General features: G+C 48.0%; 1 protein-coding gene across 1 annotated transcript; it reads right to left on the reverse strand.

Moving 5' to 3' along the window:
• Positions 1-5,006: 5,006 nt before the first annotated feature.
• FBXL19 (F-box and leucine rich repeat protein 19) lies at positions 5,007-22,452 on the reverse strand. Its single transcript, XM_077273875.1, has 11 exons — positions 22,316-22,452; positions 22,035-22,232; positions 21,705-21,848; positions 21,043-21,129; positions 14,836-15,000; positions 14,693-14,725; positions 11,039-11,676; positions 8,057-8,220; positions 7,562-7,726; positions 6,319-6,534; positions 5,007-6,238 (listed from the first exon to the last, which is right to left on the reverse strand). Exons 2-11 carry the CDS (start codon positions 22,200-22,202, stop codon positions 6,048-6,050), a joined length of 1,971 nt encoding a protein of 656 aa, XP_077129990.1. The 5' UTR covers positions 22,203-22,232; positions 22,316-22,452; the 3' UTR covers positions 5,007-6,047.
• Positions 22,453-23,286: the final 834 nt, after the last annotated feature.

A 23,286-nucleotide genomic window follows, 5' to 3' on the forward strand; every position in this document is an offset into this window, starting at 1 on the left:
GAGAGTTCTTTACTTAGAAGCATGAGCTAAAAACAGGGCTGTGGAGTCGGTAAGCCACAATTGCGACTCCGACTCCTGGATTTTATCAGGTTCCGACTCCGGCTCCTTCATAAATGGCCAATTCGTAACAATAAATTTACTGTTGTAAGATATTAACATCGTGCTTATTCAGTTTCTCACCATCATATAAGTAATCAGACCACTTAGAGCAAAAACTATATTTATTAGAATACAATTAGAATGTAGCAAATAACTTTTATAAACTTTTCTAAACTCTTGTAAGTAAATCTGCAATAAACACTGTTATGCAGTTAATAAGAAGAAATCTATAAATTTGTCCTCAGAAAAAGTATTGCCTCTGTCAGATCCTCCTCCATGGATGCCCTCAAATCTGATCTAATTATTTTGCGAGCAGAGAACAACCTCTCTACACTAACTCGGGTTGTGGCAAAGCAGTAACCACTCGGGCAACATCTCGGACAATGTCAGGATACAGAGGAATCGCTTGTTGCACTGTTATTTTTGATGAACGGTCACATTTCTCGATTTCTTTTAGTGCACATGAAAAATTCTGCTGAAATGTCCTGGCTGTGTTCTTTGATGGCGATGACTCTTCTTCTATGCGGGAACGCTTTGCACGGTCCTTGTGATCCAAATATTTTTCGAAATTAAATTCTTCATCAGTTGATGAGGGTGAAGATGTGGCAGGATGACCAAATTCTTCTTGTTCCTCCTGACTGTTCTGCAACCCTTTCATCCTTACTGCTATTTCAAACAGAGCTTCTTTTCCTTTAGTTAGCTGTTGATCATCTAGAAGAATCCGATGCATTGGGTCTACATAAACAGCTGCCAAAAGAATGTTATTTTGTAACAGTAGCTCCTCTCTCCGTTTCATTGATGTAGCAATGCCACTTGCAATTAACCCTCCTCTTTGGGACAGGTGAAACATCAGGTTCTTCCACTCCTTTAAGAAAATACCTGGAGTTAAGTCCTCTGCTTGTAATTTTTTAGTCACTGTAAATGGGTGCTCTAGCAATTTTTCCAGCTCAGTCACCTGATTCCACTGACTTTCATTTAGCGTCAGTTGAGGGTTAGCCATGTCTACAAGAAAGGTTTTCAGTTCAACCAAGCGCTGAATCATTAAGTAAGTACTGCCCCATCGTGTGGCTTGGTCAATAATTGCCCCTTTTCCAGCACGTCTCTTCAAAATTGAGTCAACTTTAGGGGTTCTGGCAACAGTAGCCAATTTTCTCACCTTGCCAATCAGTGCAGCAGCATGTCCTTCTTGCAGACTGTCTCTTATAGCCAGCTGTAGCGTATGCACAACACAGAACATGTGATGAATGAAAGAACGTATTGACACAGTTTCAACAAGGTCATCTAAACTATCATGCTGCTGTTCATGTGAAGCAACTTCAGTTTGCTCCTCAGTTACAATACTTTGTTCCTCTATTTCAAACATTTCTGTGTCTGTGGACCCAGAATGTTCTTCTAGCTGCTGATCACCATCATTACTCTCATTCATTAGCTTAATAGTACTTATCATATTTGAAGCATTGTCAGTTACGACCGAAAGAACTTGCTCTTTTTAAGTTCATAGTCTTGCAGAACCTTTTCCACCAAGACCTGGAGAAACTCACTGGTGTGATGAGCTTTGGTGTCTTTTACTGCCAATGTCTTGGTAACTATTTCATTTTTGTCAAACAAATCGGACATTGATGGCAAAATAGTTCACTCTGTGACGTGTGCAGGCATCCATTTTAAGAAACAGAAAGCGTCCCTTGAGAGTTTTTTTTAAGTTCTTCCTTTTGTTTAAAAGCTTCTTCGATTATTAATTTTCTAATTCTCTCTCTCCTGAGAAACACCAAGCTTGCGGGCCATTTCCCCATTCAGACACATAAAAGCTGTTCGTGCAAATAATGAAATAGGCACACTATCCTTTACAACAAGCTCTATGATCTGTTTTTTTAAATGTATCTACTGTCATTGTCACAGTAACTTTGTCACTGACAAAATATCTTGCAACTGATGGCTGCAAAGTTCTCTGCTCCTTTGTTTGGCTGGAAGAGCTGGGCACTGGTTCATTGGTTTGGATGCAGTCTTTCTCATCCACTGCTTTTCAGTACTTCTGGATGAAAGCGCTGTAAATGTCTCTTTAGATTAGAAGCTCTGGTAGGAGCATTTTTATCTTTGCCTGAATATGCACTGATCTTGGCCTCACAGCATTTGTTTTCGTCTGGATCATTTGTCATACACTGACAGACATAATGTTTTCTATCTTGAGTGATGGTAAAATGTTCAAATACAGCTGATTTAATGTGATGCTTCTTTGACATTCTCAGGTTTTTAATTCTGCAACCAAACTAAAAAAAGAGAAAAGTGTCCTCACTAACAGCTGGTTAAATCAGAGGCACAGGGTAAAACAAGATCGCCGCTCTCAAAAAAAAAACAAAAAAAAAAAAAACAAGTTTTACCTGACCGCGATCCTGCTCTGTCTGGTTATCGGTGGGGGCGGCCATCTTCCTGAGGCCGCGCGTGCGCAGGTGGAGCGCTCTGCTGCCTGGGGCTTCAGGAAAATGGCCGCGGGATGCCGCGCATGCGCAGATGGAGATCGCGGCGGCCATTTTTCTGAAGCCGAGATGCGAATAGGTAAATTCTGCGCCGCCGGCGACCCGCCCCCCGCATTGTGCCGCCCGGGGCGGCCCGCCCCCCCCTTCCTACACCACAGGCTGTCTGCGAGCCAGATACGGCCATCAAAAGAGCCATATCTGGCTCGCGAGCCATAGGTTCCCGACCCCTGGTCTATAGCATGGTCTAAAATTGACCGGGGATAACCTCGAGCTCTGAATCTATTGTACAACTCTTGAGATGGTCTTAAATACCCTTCTTTTTTTACTGTTTACCCTTTTTACCCTCAAAAACTGACTGTAAGGGAGGGAATTTTTAGTGTATTGGGGATGTGAACTGTTGTAATGTAAAAGGGAATTAGTGGCCGAGGGTTTGCGAAACACTTCGGTTTGTATAAATCCATCACTAATCCACAGTCTCACATCTAAAAATTCTAAACTCAACCCACCAAAAATTGACGTCAGCCTCATATTCATAGTATTGACTCGTCCTAGATAACTAACAAATTGATTGAATTCCTCTTCATTCCCATCCCAAATAATGAAAACATAGTCAACATCGTCCACTAATCTCAAATACAATTTTAAATTTTTCAAGAAGGGATTAGTGTCCACATAGACATACCTATTTTCAAAAACTGCTAGAAATAAATTAGCTAGGGTACATGCAACAGGCGTACCCATAGCAGTCCCTTCTACTTGCAGGAACCAAGTGGAGTCAAATTGGAATGCATGGTGTGTCAATACAAATTTTAAACCATCACAAATAAACCTGGTAGTGTTCAAATCTGTCGCAGTACCGGAATTTCCCTCACCGCCTCCACACCTAGGCATTGTGGTATACGAGTATAAAGACTCTCTATATCCACTGAAGCCATGAAAAAAACTTTCTTACCATGTAAACTTATTCAGGACTTCCCAAAAAATTTTTGTATCTCGTATATAGGACGGGATATCAAGAATTTTTAATTCTGCATTCACAATCCAAATGACAATTGTTTTTCCTAATAACAATTGTACAAAATTATTGCCAGGTCGTACAACTGATATAGTGGTCAGTAATCCTGTTATTCCTCATGTACTCACAGTTAACTGGTGCAAAGTTTGTTGAAAGGATAATACTTCTTACAGTCTTCCTCTTCTGAGTAGCAGCTGTGAGATGCTTGGAAGACGCACACCTAGTAAACATCTAGTCTAGAGGAGGAGCTGTACTACTAAGAATTTGCAACACATTTTCACTTTCATACATTGTAAGTAGGGGGGTTGGGGCACCATGAGGTTAACCAAGTATAAGATTAGATAAGGGCAGTGGAGAACAGTGACACAAGAAGTAAGAAATGTCTCCATCTCCAGCAGAACTGCTTATCACTGTTGTTCATAGTTTGATAGAACATATATATTTGAGTAACATTTATAAAATTCATATGAAAGTTCAATTATGAAATATTAATAATTTTTTTTTTTTTTTTTTTAAAGCTGGAGTCGGTACATTTCTACTGACTCCAACCAAAACTAACTCAGACTCCACGACTCCGCAGCCCTGGCTAAAAATGTGTCATGTCCCAAAACACCTATAACAGTAATGAATTATATCAATTTTAGCATTTGCTGTACTCATTTAGACATGAAGGGGCGATGGGAGACCCCATTGCGGTCACTGTAACTTCTCTAAAATTAAGTAAACGCTGTATTTTTTCCCTATTTGCCATTTTTAAAGCAACATGTTAAATTTCTATTTTTGTCTAAACATACGATACAACCCCTGCAATCTCCCAAAACAGCAATCCATCCATAATCCTAACACTGAAATCTGATTCTGTTCTTTAAGTGACCTAATTGTTAGGCTATGTTCACAAGTCCTCTAATCATCCGTTAGCATGGATTCAGCAGTGTCATATCACCTTGGTGAGACCTGCAGCCTAAGGCTGCCGTCACACTAGCAGTATTTGGTCAGGATTTTACATCAGTATTTGTAAGCCAAAACCAGGAGTGGGTGATAAATGCAGAAGTGGTGCATATGTTTCTATTACACTTTTCCTCTAATTGTTCCACTTCTAGTTTTGGCTTACAGATACTGATGTAAAATACTGACCAAATACTGATAGTGTGACGGCAGCCTAAGGACAGATGCTAGTTAACTGCTGGTCATACATATTTCACTACAAGCAGCAATCCACTGACAAAATAAAAATAAAAAAAAAATGAATGATTTGAACTGAATCTGTTAGCTTAGCATTGAAGTTTTTTTTTCCATTAAAAAGCGTTTGAGAATTCCTGATCTAGATATAGGCGAGTGACTTAAGGCCCCATTGCGGTACCCAAAGAGTTAATGAAATAAAGTGGTCATAGAAAAGAACAAAAATGACAATAAGACCAGATATATACAAAAAACACTTTATATAAAATAAAAAAGAAAACAAAAAAAAAAAAATGAACAGAGCAGAATTGTAGAAACCGTAACAACCCGCGGTGAGAAGAGGGAAGGAGGGAGAGAAGTACGATATGTGCCGGTAACTTGCAAAAAAAAAAAAAATATCTGATGAGTCTGCTCTCCGGTTCTCCCTCTTAATACATAGCTGCACAGCGACGCTCCCCGCCCCCAAGTTACAGCCAGAGGCGTCCATCAATACTGACCCATCCCTTCGCTGGGGATCAACACGCCGATATATAGAAGATTGATCTAACCGCCTTTGTGAAATACTCGGTGTCACCGTTATCGGGAACACTCGCACCCTTTACCCTGAGAAAAAGGCTACGGACGCCCAGGTCGGAGGAGTATCAGCAGCTTCTCCAGCAGGACGGGGAATCACGAGAGACGCTCCGCACCCTGAAGCCCTGTAGATCTGTACCCAGTTTCCCAGAAACTTGTCCCAGTTAATATGACATTCACTGCCCATCCACCACCGGGCATTATTCAGTTCAAGATCCCTTCCTCTCATCCTGCAGAGACGGATCCACATCCCAAACCAAGACCACCCCCACTCTTTTTTCCCACCCCCCAAATGTGTCGCTAACAGGCCCATAAAAGTATAAACTACCTCCCCTCTCCCCTCCTTGGGAGTGGTGACCAAAGTGGAGGCAATTGGGAGGATAACGCCCAGGATGGGCTGGAGAGGGGTGGTTTTCCTGTCGGTACCCTTATGTTAACAGCCCCCAGAGTGTTTATACCCCATTTCTCAGGCTGAGCTAGTAGGAAGTTCCGTTTCCTCCCGCACCAGTAACCACTGTAATAGCAGAAAAGGTCACAGCTCTCTGCTGCCACCTACTGGAATTACAATAGTGAAAGGCTGGGAAGGTTCAGTGCAACCTCCTCACCGAAATCCAGGTGTAAACCCACCAGGACCGGTAAAAGGAGGCAGATACAGTAGAAAAGCCCCTGCCTGGGGCAGCAGAGCTCTGACGGAGCTGGGACGTCTGCTGCTAGCTCTCTCGGCTCAGCACGTGTTCCTCCGTGCACTGGAAAGGTTTTCCCTCGGATTCGGCAGGCGGATCCTGGAGCAGACGCTGAAAGCCCTCGCTGGTGAGGAGGCGGCAGGAGCGCAGGTCAACGTGTCGGAGATGGGGGCAGCGCTTGAAGAAGGCCAGTGATTGGTCCGTCAGTCGATTACACCCTGAGGGACAGAACACAGGACGATGACATCATCGCGGCGCCTATGACATCACAGCACGCCATACACAGCGGCGGAGGTACCTGCGAGGTTGAGGTGAGTCAGGCTGTCCCTTAGCGGAGAGGTGGCAGCGGTCAGGATGTGGACGCCATGATCCGTCAGATGGATGCAGTGACTTAGGTCCAAGCGGTGGAGACGAGGAGTGTAACGAAGCAGCAGGCGCAGGGCCGAGTCCCCCATTTCTAGACCGCACAGACGCAGCTCTGTCAGGGAGGGCAGGCGGCCCCGGAGGTCTGACACTGCAGAAACATGGAGAAATGGGGTGAGCAGGAAACCATCAGCAAGTAGCATCCTCGTTACTGGCAGCTTCTGGAGCCATGTGCCCATTCAAGGGACTGACTGATGAAACCAAGCCGGCGGCCGGCGTGGAGCACCGAGGGGCAAGAGTGGTGTGATCAGTCATTCTGTGCAGAGAGTGACTGACCTACATGTCGACTGCTCCCTGTTATCAGCCATTATCAATCATGTCAGGTTGGGGGGGGAGGCTGACGAGTATTTATTCAATGGGATGAATGGCGGGAACTGCAGACGCCTTCCTGTCCCCCACGGTCGGTACTTTCTGTCCCGTCTCCTGGGCCGATATCAGCAGCTCCTCTTATAACGCTCCAGCACCGATATCATCTCCGGATTAAAGGTCTAATGATGGAGGATCAGATCACTGCTCCCCCGCCTGCGCACGGTCAGACGCTGCCGCCTGCTGGTGACAATGAGGTAGTGCACGCTCCACTGGTCTGGATGGTAATGAAACCCTAATCAGTAACTGCAGTACTACTACATTCTGCGGGAGGCGCCCTCCAGTGCTGGGGACCGGCAGGAGAATGTTATCCGACTGCAGGGACCTGGAGCCGTCTATCAGGAATCCCGGGGTCAGTATAACTAGCGGGTCGGGGGGGCGTTGGTCGGCATAACTAACGGGTCGGGGGGTTTGGTATAACTAGCGGGTCAAGGGGGGGGGGGGGGGGGGTCGGCATAACTAGCGGGTCAAGGGGGGGGGGTGTCGGCATAACTAGCGGGTCAGGGGTCGGTATAACTAGGGGGTCGGCACAACTAGCGGGTCAGGGGGGGGGATGGTATAACTAGCGGGTCGGGGGGGGGGGGGGGGGGGGTTGGTATAACTAGCGGGTCGGGGGTCGGTATAACTAGCGGGTCAAGGGTCGGTATAACTAGGGGGTCGGCACAACTAGCGGGTCAGGGGGGGGGATGGTATAACTAGCGGGTCGGGGGGGGGGGGGGGGTTGGTATAACTAGCGGGTCAGGGCCGCTCACCTGTTTTGCCGTCTGAGTTGGGGGGTGAGAGCAGCTCTCGGAGGTGCGAGGTTTTCATCCCTTGTACCCAGCCGAGGTCAAGTAAAGACAGGCAGGGGAATGTGGTGGTCCAGAGGGAGGAGACCGCCATCCATGTGCAGCCGGCGAGCAGCAGCTCCTTGAGTCCTGGGGAGGAGAAAAGGGGTCACAAGTGGTCTCCAAGCACTGCTCACCCCAAGGCCGTCCACACCCCCTACTGCTCACCCCAAGGCCGTACACCCCCCCCATTTCGGCTCCCTTTCCTGACACGGCCACAGCCCACGCCATCACCCCCATTGTGGGTCACCTCTTTGCACCCCACCCTTAGCACCCTTCCTATTTCATTGCTGCCCCTCACCCGATGCGCAGCAGAACGTTCTTCTATCTGATCACTCCCATCATCCCACAAAATGATCAAACCATTAGTCATCAGCCCCCACCCATCATCCATCCCACTACTCCCATCATCCCGCTCACCCTGCAGTCGGTGGATCAGCCACGTCAGCTGTTTTTCAGATATGTTGGTCCAGCTAAGGTCTAGTCTGACCGGTTGTCTTCGGACTATTCCACTCAGCATAGGAGGGGTGATTGATTTTCTTCTACTCAGATCAATGGACGTCCATAGCTGCCGATCACAACACCTGAAACGTCAAATCACACAGAGGGGAAGAAAAAAAAAAAAAAAAAAAAAAAAGACAAATTAAGGAAAAACTGACCAAGAACCACAGTGATCAGCTACAAGACAGGTCTGACCTCAGTGAGGCCGATCCACGGGGGTCCACATATCAGCACATGTATACCCAAAGAGTAACACTACCTGCTGCCACCACCAGAGGGAGCTCCATACATGATGCAGTGTTGGGTTTAATGTATGATCTGTGTAAAGACAGCTCCCTCTAGTGGAGAAAGCAGGGATAATGTCACCAACTAATGGTATTTACCATATATTAAACACAGGGAAAAGATCAGAGACTATATCCCGTGTATACTCCAGAGCTGCACTCACTATTCTGCTGGTGCAGTCACTGTGTACATACATTACATTACTGATCCTGAGTTACATCCTGTATTATACTCCAGAGCTGCACTCACTATTCTGCTGGTGCAGTCACTGTGTACATACATTACATTACTGATCCTGAGTTACCTCCTGTATTATACCCCAGAGCTGCACTCACTATTCTGCTGGTGCAGTCACTGTGTACATACATTACATTACTGATCCTGAGTTACATCCTGTATTATACCCCAGAGCTGCACTCACTATTCTGCTGGTGCAGTCACTGTGTACATACATTACATATCCTGAGTTACCTCCTGTATTATACCCCAGAGCTGCACTCACTATTCTGCTGGTGCAGTCACTGTGTACATACATTACATTACTGATCCTGAGTTACATCCTGTATTATACCCCAGAGCTGCACTCACTATTCTGCTGGTGCAGTCACTGTGTACATACATTACATTACTGATCCTGAGTTACATCCTGTATTATACCCCAGAGCTGCACTCACTATTCTGCTGGTGCAGTCACTGTGTACATACATTACATTACTGATCCTGAGTTACATCCTGTATTATACTCCAGAGCTGCACTCACTATTCTGCTGGTGCAGTCACTGCGTACATACATTACATTACTGATCCTGAGTTACATCCTGTATTATACCCCAGAGCTGCACTCACTATTCTGCTGGTGCAGTCACTGTGTACATACAATACATTACTGATCCTGAGTTACATCCTGTATTATACCCCAGAGCTGCACTCACTATTCTGCTGGTGCAGTCACTGTGTACATACATTACATTACTGATCCTGAGTTACCTCCTGTATTATACCCCAGAGCTGCACTCACTATTCTGGTGCAGTCACTGTGTACATACATTACTGATCCTGAGTTACATCCTGTATTATACCCCAGAGCTGCACTCACTATTCTGCTGGTGCAGTCACTGTGTACATACAGTACTGATCCTGAGTTACCTCCTGTATTATACCCCAGAGCTGCACTCACTATTCTGCTGGTGCAGTCACTGTGTACATACAATACATTACTGATCCTGAGTTACCTCCTGTATTATACCCCAGAGCTGCACTCACTATTCTGGTGCAGTCACTGTGTACATACATTACTGATCCTGAGTTACATCCTGTATTATACCCCAGAGCTGCACTCACTATTCTGCTGGTGCAGTCACTGTGTACATACAGTACTGATCCTGAGTTACCTCCTGTATTATACTCCAGAGCTGCGCTCACTATTCTGCTGGTGCAGTCACTGTGTACATACATTACTGATCCTGAGTTACATCCTGTATTATACCCCAGAGCTGCACTCACTATTCTGCTGGTGCAGTCACTGTGTACATACATTACATTACTGATCCTGAGTTACACCCTGTATTATACCCCAGAGCTGCACTCACTATTCTGCTGGTGCAGTCATTGTGTACATACATTACATTACTGATCCTGAGTTACATCCTGTATTATACCCCAGAGCTGCACTCACTATTCTGCTGGTGCAGTCACTGTGTACATACAGTACTGATCCTGAGTTACCTCCTGTATTATACCCCAGAGCTGCACTCACTATTCTGCTGGTGCAGTCACTGTGTACATACATTACTGATCCTGAGTTACATCCTGTATTATACTCCAGAGCTGCACTCACTATTCTGCTGGTGCAGTCACTGTGTACATACATTACTGATCCTGAGTTACATCCTGTATTATACCCCAGAGCTGCACTCAATATTCTGCTGGTGCAGTCACTGTGTACATACATTACTGATCCTGAGTTACCTCCTGTATTATACTCCAGAGCTGCACTCACTATTCTGCTGGTGAAGTCACTGTGTACATACATTACTGATCCTGAGTTACATCCTGTATTATACCCCAGAGCTGCACTCACTATTCTGCTGGTGCAGTCACTGTGTACATACATTACATTACTGATCCTGAGTTACCTCCTGTATTATACTCCAGAGCTGCACTCACTATTCTGCTGGTGCAGTCACTGTGTATATACATTACATTACTGATCCTGAGTTACATCCTGTATTATACTCCAGAGCTGCACTCACTATTCTGCTGGTGCAGGCACTGTGTACTGTTATCCTGTACTGGTATAAGGACTCCCCAGAATATGTTCACCAGTTAAATCTCTGTGCAGACACTGGACAAGCAGAGAGTGCTGGGAGATTTCAGCTCTGGAGTTTAATACTGACACCATTTATGAGATCATTACGCCGTTGCTCGGGCCTCGCGTTGTGCCGGTACGGTCTCAGTATTTCCACCATCACTGATGTGCAGACATGATATTTTATCACCACTAGGGGGCGCCTGACCCCCGAGTGCTGGATGATTACAAGTTGCCATCGCTCATTGATAATACTGGGGCATCAGCACACTGGGTACAGGGCTCCCCCGGTCCGCTCTCACTCTTACCACCGGTTCCAGGTCCGACACACCCGCATACAGACACAAAGTTCTCTTTGTCCCAAATGTCTAAAAACAGCCAGCCAGACCCCCCTCTGCATCACATGGTCCGTTCCACTGTCCAATGGCAGGGAGTCTGGCTCGGGGCTGTGGGGAGGGGGTCGTACCACATGTCTCTCTAGCTGGAGGGGAGGCGGTTTAGGCGGAGAGGGCACCAGCGGCCTCTTTAGTATCTGAGTCCTGGACAAGGCCTGCACCGCGTTCCGACCACATGTCGCTTTCCTGACGGCCGCGCCGCCTCCTCTCCGGTTCTCCTTCTCCCGTCCGTTCCCCCGGGGAGACTTCTGTTTGCCGTTCCTGGTGCCGTTCTGTCCATCTGTGGCTGAGCCCCCTCCTCCTCCTTCCTCGTCTTCCTCCGAGCTGGTGCTGAAGCTGATCCGGGACGATCGGCCCTCGCCCCCTTCGCCCGTGTCGCTGCTTCCCCGGGAAGCTTTGGAGTCGGAGTCAGAATCTGAGTCAGAGCTGGAGCTGGATGTGCTGCTGCGCGCCCGCTCCAACATCTGGCACATCTGCTTGAAGCGCTCGATCTTCTCACGCTGGTGGGAGCGATCCGTCACCTGGACCGGTTCTGAGGGCGCCTGCGGTTCCTGCCGGACAGAGAAGAAAGCGGAAGATCAGCACCACGATCAGAGGGGGAAAAACTGAGCACAAACATGGCTGCACCGGACGGAGGAGCTAATGCGATCAGAGGGAAAACCGAGCACAAACATGGCTGCGCCAAACGGAGGAGGAAGCAACACCGAGCCCAAACATGGCTGCACCGGACAGAGGAGGAAGCAAAACCGAGCACAAACATGGCTGCACCGGATGGAGGAGGGAGTGCGATTAGAGGGGAAAACCCGAGCACAAACATGGCTGCACCGGACAGAGGAGGAAGCAACACCAAGCCCAAACATGGCTGCACCGGACAGAGGAGGAAGCAACACCGAGCACAAACATGGCTGCACCGGATGGAGGAGGGAGTGCGATTAGAGGGGAAAACCCGAGCACAAACATGGCTGCACCGGACAGAGGAGGAAGCAACACCAAGCCCAAACATGGCTGCACCGGACAGAGGAGGAAGCAACACCGAGCCCAAACATGGCTGCACCAGACAGAGGAGGAAGCAACACCGAGCACAAACATGGCTGCACCGGATGGAGGAGGGAGTGCGATTAGAGGGGAAAACCCGAGCACAAACATGGCTGCACTGGAAGGAGGAGGGAGTGCGATCAGAGGGGAAAACCTAGCACAAACATGGCTGCACCGGACAGAGGAGGAAGCAACACCAAGCCCAAACATGGCTGCACCGGACAGAGGAGGAAGCAACACCGAGCACAAACATGGCTGCACCGGATGGAGGAGGGAGTGCGATCAGAGGGGAAAACCTAGCACAAACATGGCTGCACTGGACAGAGGAGGAAGCAACACCGAGCACAAACATGGCTGCACCGGATGGAGGAGGGAGTGCGATCAGAGGGGAAAACCCGAGCACAAATATGGCTGCACTGGAAGGAGGAGGGAGTGCGATCAGAGGGGAAAACCTGAGCACAAATATGGCTGCACTGGAAGGAGGAGGGAGTGCGATCAGAGGGGAAAACCTAGCACAAACATGGCTGCACCGGACAGAGGAGGAAGCAACACCAAGCCCAAACATGGCTGCACCGGACAGAGGAGGAAGCAACACCGAGCACAAACATGGCTGCACCGGATGGAGGAGGGAGTGCGATCAGAGGGGAAAACCCGAGCACAAATATGGCTGCACTGGACGGAGGAGGGAGTGCGATCAGAGGGGAAAACCTAGCACAAACATGGCTGCACTGGACAGAGGAGGAAGCAACACCGAGCACAAACATGGCAGCACCGGATGGAGGAGGGAGTGCGATCAGAGGGGAAAACCCGAGCACAAATATGGCTGCACTGGACGGAGGAGGGAGTGCGATAAGAGGGGAAAAACCGAGTACAAACGTGGCTGCACCAGACGGAGGAGGGAGTGCGATCAGAGGGGAAAACCTAGCACAAACATGGCTGCACCAGACGGAGGAGGGAGTGCGATCAGAGGGGAAAACCTAGCACAAACATGGCTGCACCAGACGGAGGAGGGAGTGCGATCAGAGAGGAAAACCTAGCACAAACATGGCTGCACCAGACGGAGGAGGGAGTGCGATCAGAGGGGAAAACCTAGCACAAACATGGCTGCACCAGACGGAGGAGGGAGTGCGATCAGAGGGGAAAACCTAGCACAAACATGGCTGCACCAGACGGAGGAGGGAGCAACACAGAGCATAAAGATGGCTGCACCGGACGGAGGAGGAAGAGGAAGCAACACCGAGCACAAACATGGCTGCACCGGACAGAGGAGGCACTGCGATCAGAAGGGAAAACCGAGCAAACATGGCTGCACTGGACAGAGGAGGGAGTGCGATGAGAGGGGAAAAACCGAGCACAAACATGGCTGCACCAGACGGAGGAGGAAGCAACACCGAGCCCAAACATGGCTGCACCGGACAGAGGAGGAAGCAACACCGAGCACAAACATGGCTGCACCAGACGGAGGAGGGAGTGCGATGAGAGGGGAAAACCTAGCACAAACATGGCTGCACTGGACGGAGGAGGAGGAGAAGGAAGCAACACCAAGCACAAACATGGCTTCCCCGGACGGACGAGGGAGTTCGATCAGAGGGGAAAACCTAGCACAAACATGGCTGCAGTGGACAGAGGAGGAAGCAACACCGAGCACAAATATGGCTGCAGCGCACTGAGGAGGCAGTGCGATCAGAGGGGAAAACCGAGCAAACATGGCTGCACCAGACTGAGGAGGGAGTGCAATCAGAGGGGAAAAACCAAGCACAAACATGGCTGCACCGGACAGAGGAGGAAGCAACACCGAGCATAAACATGGCTGCACTGGACGGAGGAGGGAGTAACACCGAGCACAAACATGGCTGCACTGGACGGAGGAGGGAGTGCGATGACAGGGGAAAAACTGAGCATAAACATGGCAGCTCCGGACAGAGGAGGAGGAGGAAGCAACAGAGCACAAACATGGCGGCTCCGGGCGGAGCAACACCGAGCACAAACATGGCTGCACCAGACGGAGGAGGGAGCAATACAGAGCACAAACATGGTGGCTCTAGATGCAGGAGGGAGTGCGATCAGAGGGAGAAAACAGAGCACAAACATGGTGGCTATGGACAGAGCAACATCGAGCATAAACATGGCTGCACAGGATGGAGTGCAATCAGAGGTGGAAACACCGAGCACAAACATGGCAGCTATGGACAGGGCAACACCGAGCATAAACATGGCGGCCCCGCACCAAATGAAGGAGAGAGCGCGATAAGAAGGGGAAAACTGAGCACAAACATGGCGGCTCTGCACCGGACAGAGGAGGAAGCGCGTGATCAGAGGGAAACACCGAGTACAAACATGGCGGCCCGCACCAGATGAGGGAGAGAGCGCGATAATAGAGTGAAACACCAAGCACGAACATGGTGGTTCTGCACCGAAAGGAGAGCAATCAGAGGGGGAAATGGCGGCTCTGCACTAGATGGAGGCGAGAGAGAGAGGTCAGTACCACAATCAGAGGGGTAAACACTGAGCACACACATAGGGGCACCGCACCTTTTTGATTTTCTTATCCTTCTCCGCCTTCACCTGTAAATGGAAACAAAAAAGGATCAGATGAGAAACAAACAAACAAAAAAAAAACAACTAAATAGCGCTATTGGTGAGGGGAGGGGATGAGCTGCGAGCGATGCGCCCACCTTCTTCTTGACTCCTGCTTCCTGCACCGGATCCTTCTTCCTCTTATGTCCCTGGTTCTCGTCGGGGGGCTTCTTCCTCCCGGGGGCCGGGTCGTCTGTGAGTTTCCACCGCAAGGCTTCTTCTCTGTTGTCCATGCGCCGTTTACCAGAACTGTCCAACGGATCCTGCGGAAGAGCGAGAGCAGAGGTGCCGGATTACTGGACGGTCCGAGTAATCAGCCCTAAAGGACAGGGCTTCTTATTTATTTACTTGTAAAGGCAGCTTGCCGTGGTGCACAATGGCCCCCACCACAAGATCAGAGGGAGATAATGATCATCATCATCATCAGCAGATGAGTATTTTTTTCTCACTTTTATACAATACAATAATTTGGGGAGTGGGGAGACTTGGGATTTTCATTTCACCATCTTCTAAGAGCCAAAGCTTTTTATTTCCCAACTAGATGGTGGCCCGATTCTAACGCATCGGGTATTCTAGAATATGTATTTATATACTGCCCACGTAGTATATAGCAGCCATGTAGTATATAGTACTGGCCACGTAGCATATAGCAGCCATGTAGTATATAGTACTGGCCACGTAGTATATAGCAGCCATGTAGTATATAGTACTGCCCACGTAGTATATAGCAGCCATGTAGTATATAGTACTGCCCACGTAGTATATAGCAGCCATGTAGTATATAGTACTGCCCACATAGTATATAGCAGCCATGTAGTATATAGTACTGCCCACGTAGTATATAGCAGCCATGTAGTATATAGTACTGCCCACGTAGTATATAGCAGCCATGTAGTATATAGCAGCCATGTAGTATATAGCAGCCATGTAGTATATAGTAGCCATGTAGTATATAGTACTGCCCACGTAGTATATAGCAGCCATGTAGTATATAGTACTGCCCATGTAGTATATAGTAGCCATGTAGTATATAGTACTGCCCACGTAGTATATAGCAGCCATGTAGTATATAGTACTGCCCACGTAGTATATAGCATCCACGTAGTATATAGCAGCCATGTAGTATATAGCAGCCATGTAGTATATAGTACTGCCCACGTAGTATATAGCAGCCATGTAGTATATAGTACTGCCCACGTAGTATATAGCAGCCATGTAGTATATAGTACTGCCCATGTAGTATATAGCAGCCATGTAGTATATAACGCAGCCCACGCAGTATATAGCAGCCATGTAGTATATAGTACTGCCCACGTAGTATATAGCAGCCATGTAGTATATAGTACTGCCCATGTAGTATATAGCAGCCATGTAGTATATAGTAGCCATGTAGTATATAGTACTGCCCACGTAGTATATAGCAGCCATGTAGTATATAGTACTGCCCACGTAGTATATAGCAGCCATGTAGTATATAGCAGCCATGTAGTATATAGTACTGCCCACGTAGTATATAGCAGCCATGTAGTATATAGTACTGCCCATGTAGTATATAGCAGCCATGTAGTATATAGCAGCCATGTAGTATATAGCAGCCATGTAGTATATAGTACTGCCCACGTAGTATATAGCAGCCATGTAGTATATAGTACTGCCCATGTAGTATATAGTAGCCATGTAGTATATAGTACTGCCCACGTAGTATATAGCAGCCATGTAGTATATAGTACTGCCCACGTAGTATATAGCATCCATGTAGTATATAGCAGCCATGTAGTATATAGTAGCCATGTAGTATATAGTACTGCCCACGTAGTATATAGCAGCCATGTAGTATATAGTACTGCCCATGTAGTATATAGCAGCCATGTAGTATATAGTAGCCATGTAGTATATAGTACTGCCCACGTAGTATATAGCAGCCATGTAGTATATAGTACTGCCCACGTAGTATATAGCAGCCATGTAGTATATAGCAGCCATGTAGTATATAGTACTGCCCACGTAGTATATAGTAGCCATGTAGTATATAGTACTGCCCACGTAGTATATAGCAGCCATGTAGTATATAGTACTGCCCACGTAGTATATAGCAGCCATGTAGTATATAGTACTGCCCATGTAGTATATAGCAGCCATGTAGTATATAACGCAGCCCACGCAGTATATAGCAGCCATGTAGTATATAGTACTGCCCACGTAGTATATAGCAGCCATGTAGTATATAGTACTGCCCATGTAGTATATAGCAGCCATGTAGTATATAGTAGCCATGTAGTATATAGTACTGCCCACGTAGTATATAGCAGCCATGTAGTATATAGTACTGCCCACGTAGTATATAGCAGCCATGTAGTATATAGTGCTGCCCACGTAGTATATAGCAGCCATGTAGTATATAGTACTGCCCACGTAGTATATAGCAGCCATGTAGTATATAGTACTGCCCACGTAGTATATAGCAGCCATGTAGTATATAGTACTGCCCATGTAGTATATAGCAGCCATGTAGTATATAACGCAGCCCACGCAGTATTTAGCAGTGTGGGCACCATATCCCTGTTAAAAAAAAGAATTAAAATAAAAAAAAATAGTTACATACTCACCTCCTGGGATCCAACGGCGCTGTGCCGATGCGCGCGCGGCTGCCGCTATCTTCCGTTCCCAGGATGCATTGCGAAATTACCCAGATGACTTAGCGGTCTCGCGAGAACGCTAAGTCTTCTGGGTAATTTCGCAATGCATCGCCGGGAACGGAAGATGGCGACCGGCGTGAGCGGCTCGGCGGACTACGGAGGATGAGTATAGCAGGTTTGATTTTTTTATCATTTTTAACATTACATTTTTTACTATTGATGCCGCATAGGCAGCGTCAATAGTAAAAAGTTGGGGACACAGGGTTAATAGCAGCGGTAACGGAGTGTGTTACCCGCGGCATAACGCGGTCCGTTACCGCCGGCATTAACCCCGTGTGAGCGGTGACTGGAGGGGAGTATGCGGGCGCCGGGCACTGACTGCGGGGAGGAAGGAGTGGACATTTTCTTCCGGACTGTGCGCGTCGCTGATTGGTCGTGGCTGTTTTGCAGCGACCAATCAGTGACTTGGATTTCCATGACAGACAGAGGCCGAGACAAATGAATATCTGGGACAGACAGACGGAAGTGACGCTTAGACAATTATATAGTAGATACACAGTGCTTTGATAAAGTCTTAATACCCCGTGAACTTTTCAACATTACTCCCACAACACAAAGTAGCAAGAACTTGTGACCTGTAAAGGAAATGATACGAGGTTTTCTAATTATTTCACAAAATATAAATCTGACAATTGTTCTGTGCATTAATATTCAGCCCCCTGTAGTCCGATTCCCTGAAATAACATCCTGAGTGACCAATCGCCTCCAGAAGTCACATAATAAGTACATTGTGTTCTCCTGGGTGTGATTCCTTCTCTGTATAACTAAGGCTGTTCTGTGAAGGCCTCAGAGGTTTGTGTGAGAACATTAGAGATCAAACAGCATCATGAAAACCAAGGAGCTCACCAGACAGGTCAGGGATAAAGATGTGGAGAAGAGGAAAGTAGGGTTAGGTTGTAAAAAAAAAAAAAAAAAAAAAAAAGGACCGAAAAAAAACGGATGAGTAATGCGACTACAATGTGATTTTCACATCCGATTGAGATCCGAGTGCAGTGCGATTTTAACATTAGCTTTTACATACAGCAGTTCTGTCATTTACACATCTTTTCAAAGGAAATATTTGTCAAAAAACACACACACACGTGTACACTCCCTGACGGAAGTTATGTCGCTTATCCATGTTATGTAAATAAAAGCTTATAACCTGACGTTTAATTTATAGAACCAATGGATTAATTTTTCTTTTGAAAGCTGAAACCCTCCGAAATGTGGTTTAGGTTAAGAAAATAAATTGGCATCAATGCAGAAATATTGAACAGTTAATGGACACAGAATGGTCAGATTTTGGCAAGACAAATGTTTTGCCACCTGGTCATATAATGCACAAAATCCTAGTTTACATCCTCACCTGTGCTCAGTAAATGATCGGTTAATTAGTGTGTGTATAAAAAGAAACCCAGCACCCCAAGACCTTCACTTGAACTGCAACTTGAGCTCTGACAACATGCCAAAAATCCACCCTGCGACCCAAGCCTGGATTATCAAGAGGCTGAAGACCAGATCCACTGCAGAGGTGGCTGGCACCTTTAATGTGTCTCAGCGTCAAGTACAAAGAATTAAAAAAGGATTTGAAGAGACTGGAGATGTGTTTGACAAGCCCCAGGTCCGGCAGACCCCGCAAGACAGCTGCTCAGGAGGAACATTTGTTGGTTAGAAAATCCAAAGCAAGCCCCTCTTCCACAGCAACAGAGCTCTAACAGGCCTGGTCACCTCAAGTCCCTGTGTCAAGTAGAACAGTTTGTAGGATTCTGTCTCGCAATGGCCTCCATGGTGGAATCAGTGCCCAGAAGCCAGCACTAAACGAAAGTCCCACAGCCGGCTAAACAGATGGACGCTGGAAAAGTGGCAGAAGGTGGATTTCTCTAATGAATCTTCAGTAGAATTACACTACAGCCGCCACAAATACTGCAGGAGACCTACTGGAGCCCGTATGGATCCAAAATACACCCAGAAAACAGTTACATATGGTGGTGGAAAGATCATGGTCTGGGGCTACATTCAGTATGGGGGTGTGCGAAACATTTACAGGGTGGAAGGCAATATCAATAGCCTAAAATAACAAGAAGTATTAGCTACCTCTTATATTGCAAATCATAAAAGGGGTCAAATTCTGCAGCAGGATGGTGCTCCATCTCATCCATCCATCTCTACAACAAAGTTCCTCCAGGCAAAAAAGATCAAGGTGCTCAAGGACTGGCCAGCCCAGTCACCAGACATGAACATCATTGAGCATGTCTGGGGTAGGATGAAAGAGGAAGCTTGGAAGACAAAACCAAAGAATCTAGATGAACTCTGGGAGGCATGTAAGACTACATTCTGTGCTATTCCTGATGACTTCATTAATAAATTGTATGAATCATTGTTGAACCGCATGGATGCAGTCCTTCAAGCTCATGGAAGTCACACAAAATATCAAATATGACTCTAATAGACCACAACTTCATTCACCAATGTTATGCAACATATATTTGTATTTTAAGTTAATTATTTGTTTGAATATCACATTACTTTCTGTGGGAGACAAAACTTTTGTCTTGCCAAAATCTGACCATTCTGTGTCCATTAACTGATCAATATTTCTGCATTGATGCCAATTTATTTTCTTAACCTAAACCACATTTCGGAGGGTTTCAGCTTTCAAAAGAATAATTTATACAACCAATGGATGAATTTAACGTCAGGTTATAAGCTTTTATTTACATAACATGGATAAGCGACATAACTTCTGTCAGGGAGTGTATATATATATATATATATATATATATATATATATATATATATATATATATATATATATATATATATATATATATATATATATATATATATATATATATATATATATCTATTCTATGCGTTTTATTCTCGCATCCATTGACTTGCATTGGCGAGTCTCGTCTGAGATACGCAGCATGCTGAGATTATTTTTCCTCAGTCCGACTGCAGCTGAGCCACAATGGAGGGTTTATATCAGAGCATATTCCTATGTGTGATCAGCGCCGTCACCATCCAGACCCAAATCCCAGAGAATCTGTGACAAGACGTGAAAATTACTGATCACAGAGGTCTCCATCCAATGTCACTGTGAGGGGGAAAAAAAATGTGACCCCCTAAATGTGCTATGCTGGGAGAGAGACCCCAAAAGCCTGCAGAGAAAGGTGGTCCCACAAAGTACTGACCCACGGGGCTGAAGACTAATGCACGGCTCACTTGTCAGATTTATATTTGTATAATTTATTAAAGAACCTCGCATCATTTCCTTTATACATCACAAATACTCGTACCTGGTGCCGGCGACACATAAAATACATGGACCGAAAGTTTGTGGGAGTAACGCCAAAAAAAAAAAAGTGGAAAAGTTCACGGGGTATGAAGACTTTCCAGGCATATATCTACATAATCCATTACAACATACAATAAATGATAAAGAGAAGAACTAAAGCCCACAGACAGCAGTGTGACAGGCCGACATTACATGGGCGCTTAGTTTTCCACTACGGAGATGAGGGCGACTGTTGTGCACCCACTGGGAGTCACGGCACCCGCAGGAGGGGCACAGGTCCACACCCCAGCCTATGCACAGCGCTGCGCAGCCTTCCCCGCACTTACCTTACAGGTGCGGCCTTCTCTCACGCAGCGCGGACACTCCCAGCAGTTGGGGATTTCTGTGTCAATAACGGCTTCAGCTTTACCCATCTGAGGAGAGAAGACGAAACGGTTACATTCACTAACAGCAAGCAAAGATTGGGAAAAAGTGTTACTGACTTTCTTCAGTTCCTCACCATGATCCCTTATAAATCATATGTATGGCAGCAATCACACCCATGCTCCCCTCCCCCACCCGTAAACTATCAGCAAAGTGGAGAAACTTCTCTGGTGTATAAATAAAAAAGGACAAAGTGCCGAGACCATCAGCAAAGTGTGCAGACTCCCCACCACCGCCCAGAGCAGTGAGCGCCCAGCACCCGGTCTAATCACCCCGGCCTCGTTAGTGGCGTCAGGTGAGCAGAAAACTCAGCAGATCCCCAGAGACACAGGAAGTGATCACCAGATCCCTGAGAGCAACCCCACCAGTGACCACAGGAGATCAGGTTTAGGGGAGTCAGTAAGGGGCAGAGTATCAGCTGGAGGTCTCCAAGATGTCATCTCCACTGGCCTGAAGGGAAACTGTGATGGTGCCTGAAACGGGTGGCACCCGCGGATGCCCAGGAGCGGCGGCGCTCTGTACAGACCGGGGTGGATTGTTTTGGGGGTCCCTGCTCGGACCGTACCTTGATGCAGCCGGGGTGGACGATCTCGTTGCAGATGGTACATTCCATGAGCGACAGGTTGAACTTCTGCTCCTCGTCCTGCACGGTGTCCTCCTTCCCGGCGTCTCCGCAGAGCAGACAGACGGCCGTGTGCGGCAGGACGGGCTGCGGAGGAAAATGGGGTCATTACCGCGCTCTCCGTGAAGCCGCAGCCGCCGTGCACCCCCGCCCCTTACCGCCATGCACCCCCGCCCCTTACCGCCGTGCACCCCCACCCCTTACCGCCGTGCACCCCCGCCCCTTACCGCCGTGCACCCCCGCCCCTTACCGCCGTGCACCCCCGCCCCTTACCGCCGTGCACTGCCTCTTCAGGCAGGACTGCTTCATCCGTCCGGGACCCCCGAACTTCTTCATGTCTTTGCAGAAGTTGCACTCTCCGCACTCGCTGCGCACACAGGCCTCGCACTTCCGGCAGCGCGTCCTCCTGCGCCGCGCAGCCCCCAGACCCTTCCCCGACATGTCCTGACGAGGCCTCAGCTGCGGCCGCACCTGCGGGATGGAGAGGTTAGCGCCCGGAGCAGCGGCTCACACACCATGCTCACACCACGGCCGCCATGACGGCTGCCACTCACCGGCTCCTCGCTGCTGACCGAGCCTGCCCGCGGCTCATGATCACAATCCGGGGGTCTTCTCGGGGGCGATCAGTAACGGCTGCCCACCATGCTACACGGGGGAGGGGGCCATACCCCAGAGCTATCACCGGTCCCCCGCCCGCTACTCTCCCAGCATCCTCCAGGAGGGCGGTGTGCACCCCAATAACAGACTGTGAGCCCCCAGGACCCTCCAGGAGCTGCTGCCCCCCAGGCCGGCGTCTGCCCCTCTCCCTCCCTGCAGTCACCGGCGCCGCCTCCTCCCCCTCTATGGCTGCCTCATCCTCTGCTCGCTGTCCCCGGCGCTCCTCTTATACAAGCAGCGCGGACTGACTCCGTCAGGGGCCCCTGATTCTCGAAACAGGGCCCTAAACCAGCTGCCCCCAGTCCCCTGCCTGCCTTCCCCTCACATTCACACTCACACACACAACAATACCACATCCAACATGGCCGCCCAGTGGGAAAGGCTACAGCTCCCGCCCACTGAGCCGCGGGGCACGCCGGGAAGTGTAGTCTTCACAGGACTCTGGTCTCATTCTCCGCTATAAGAAGGCGGAAGCGCGCGGGACCACAAGCAAGATGGCGGCGGCGGTGTGGCCGCGGAGGACGCGTGGAAATGTAGTCTTGGGAGGGGGGATGCGAGGAGGAAACGGAAGTGTCTGACTTCCGAGCAGTGTGGCCTGCCGGGAAATGTAGTTTTTTTTTCTTTTTCTGATTTTTCTTTCTAGTCCTATTAGTAAATGGCTCATGATGTCCGCAGAGAGAAGTCAGTGCGTGTATGAAGAGAAGTCGGTGCGTGTATGAGGAGAAGTCGGTGCGTGTATGAGGAGAAGTCGGTGCGTGTATGAAGAGAAGTCGGTGCGTGTATGAAGAGAAGTCGGTGCGTGTATGAAGAGAGGTCGGTGCGTGTATGAAGAAAGGTCGGTGCGTGTATGAAGAGAGGTCGGTGCGTG

Source organism: Ranitomeya variabilis, chromosome 7 (genome assembly GCF_051348905.1).
Source record: "Ranitomeya variabilis isolate aRanVar5 chromosome 7, aRanVar5.hap1, whole genome shotgun sequence".
In the NCBI taxonomy this organism is placed as follows: Eukaryota; Metazoa; Chordata; class Amphibia; order Anura; family Dendrobatidae; genus Ranitomeya; species Ranitomeya variabilis.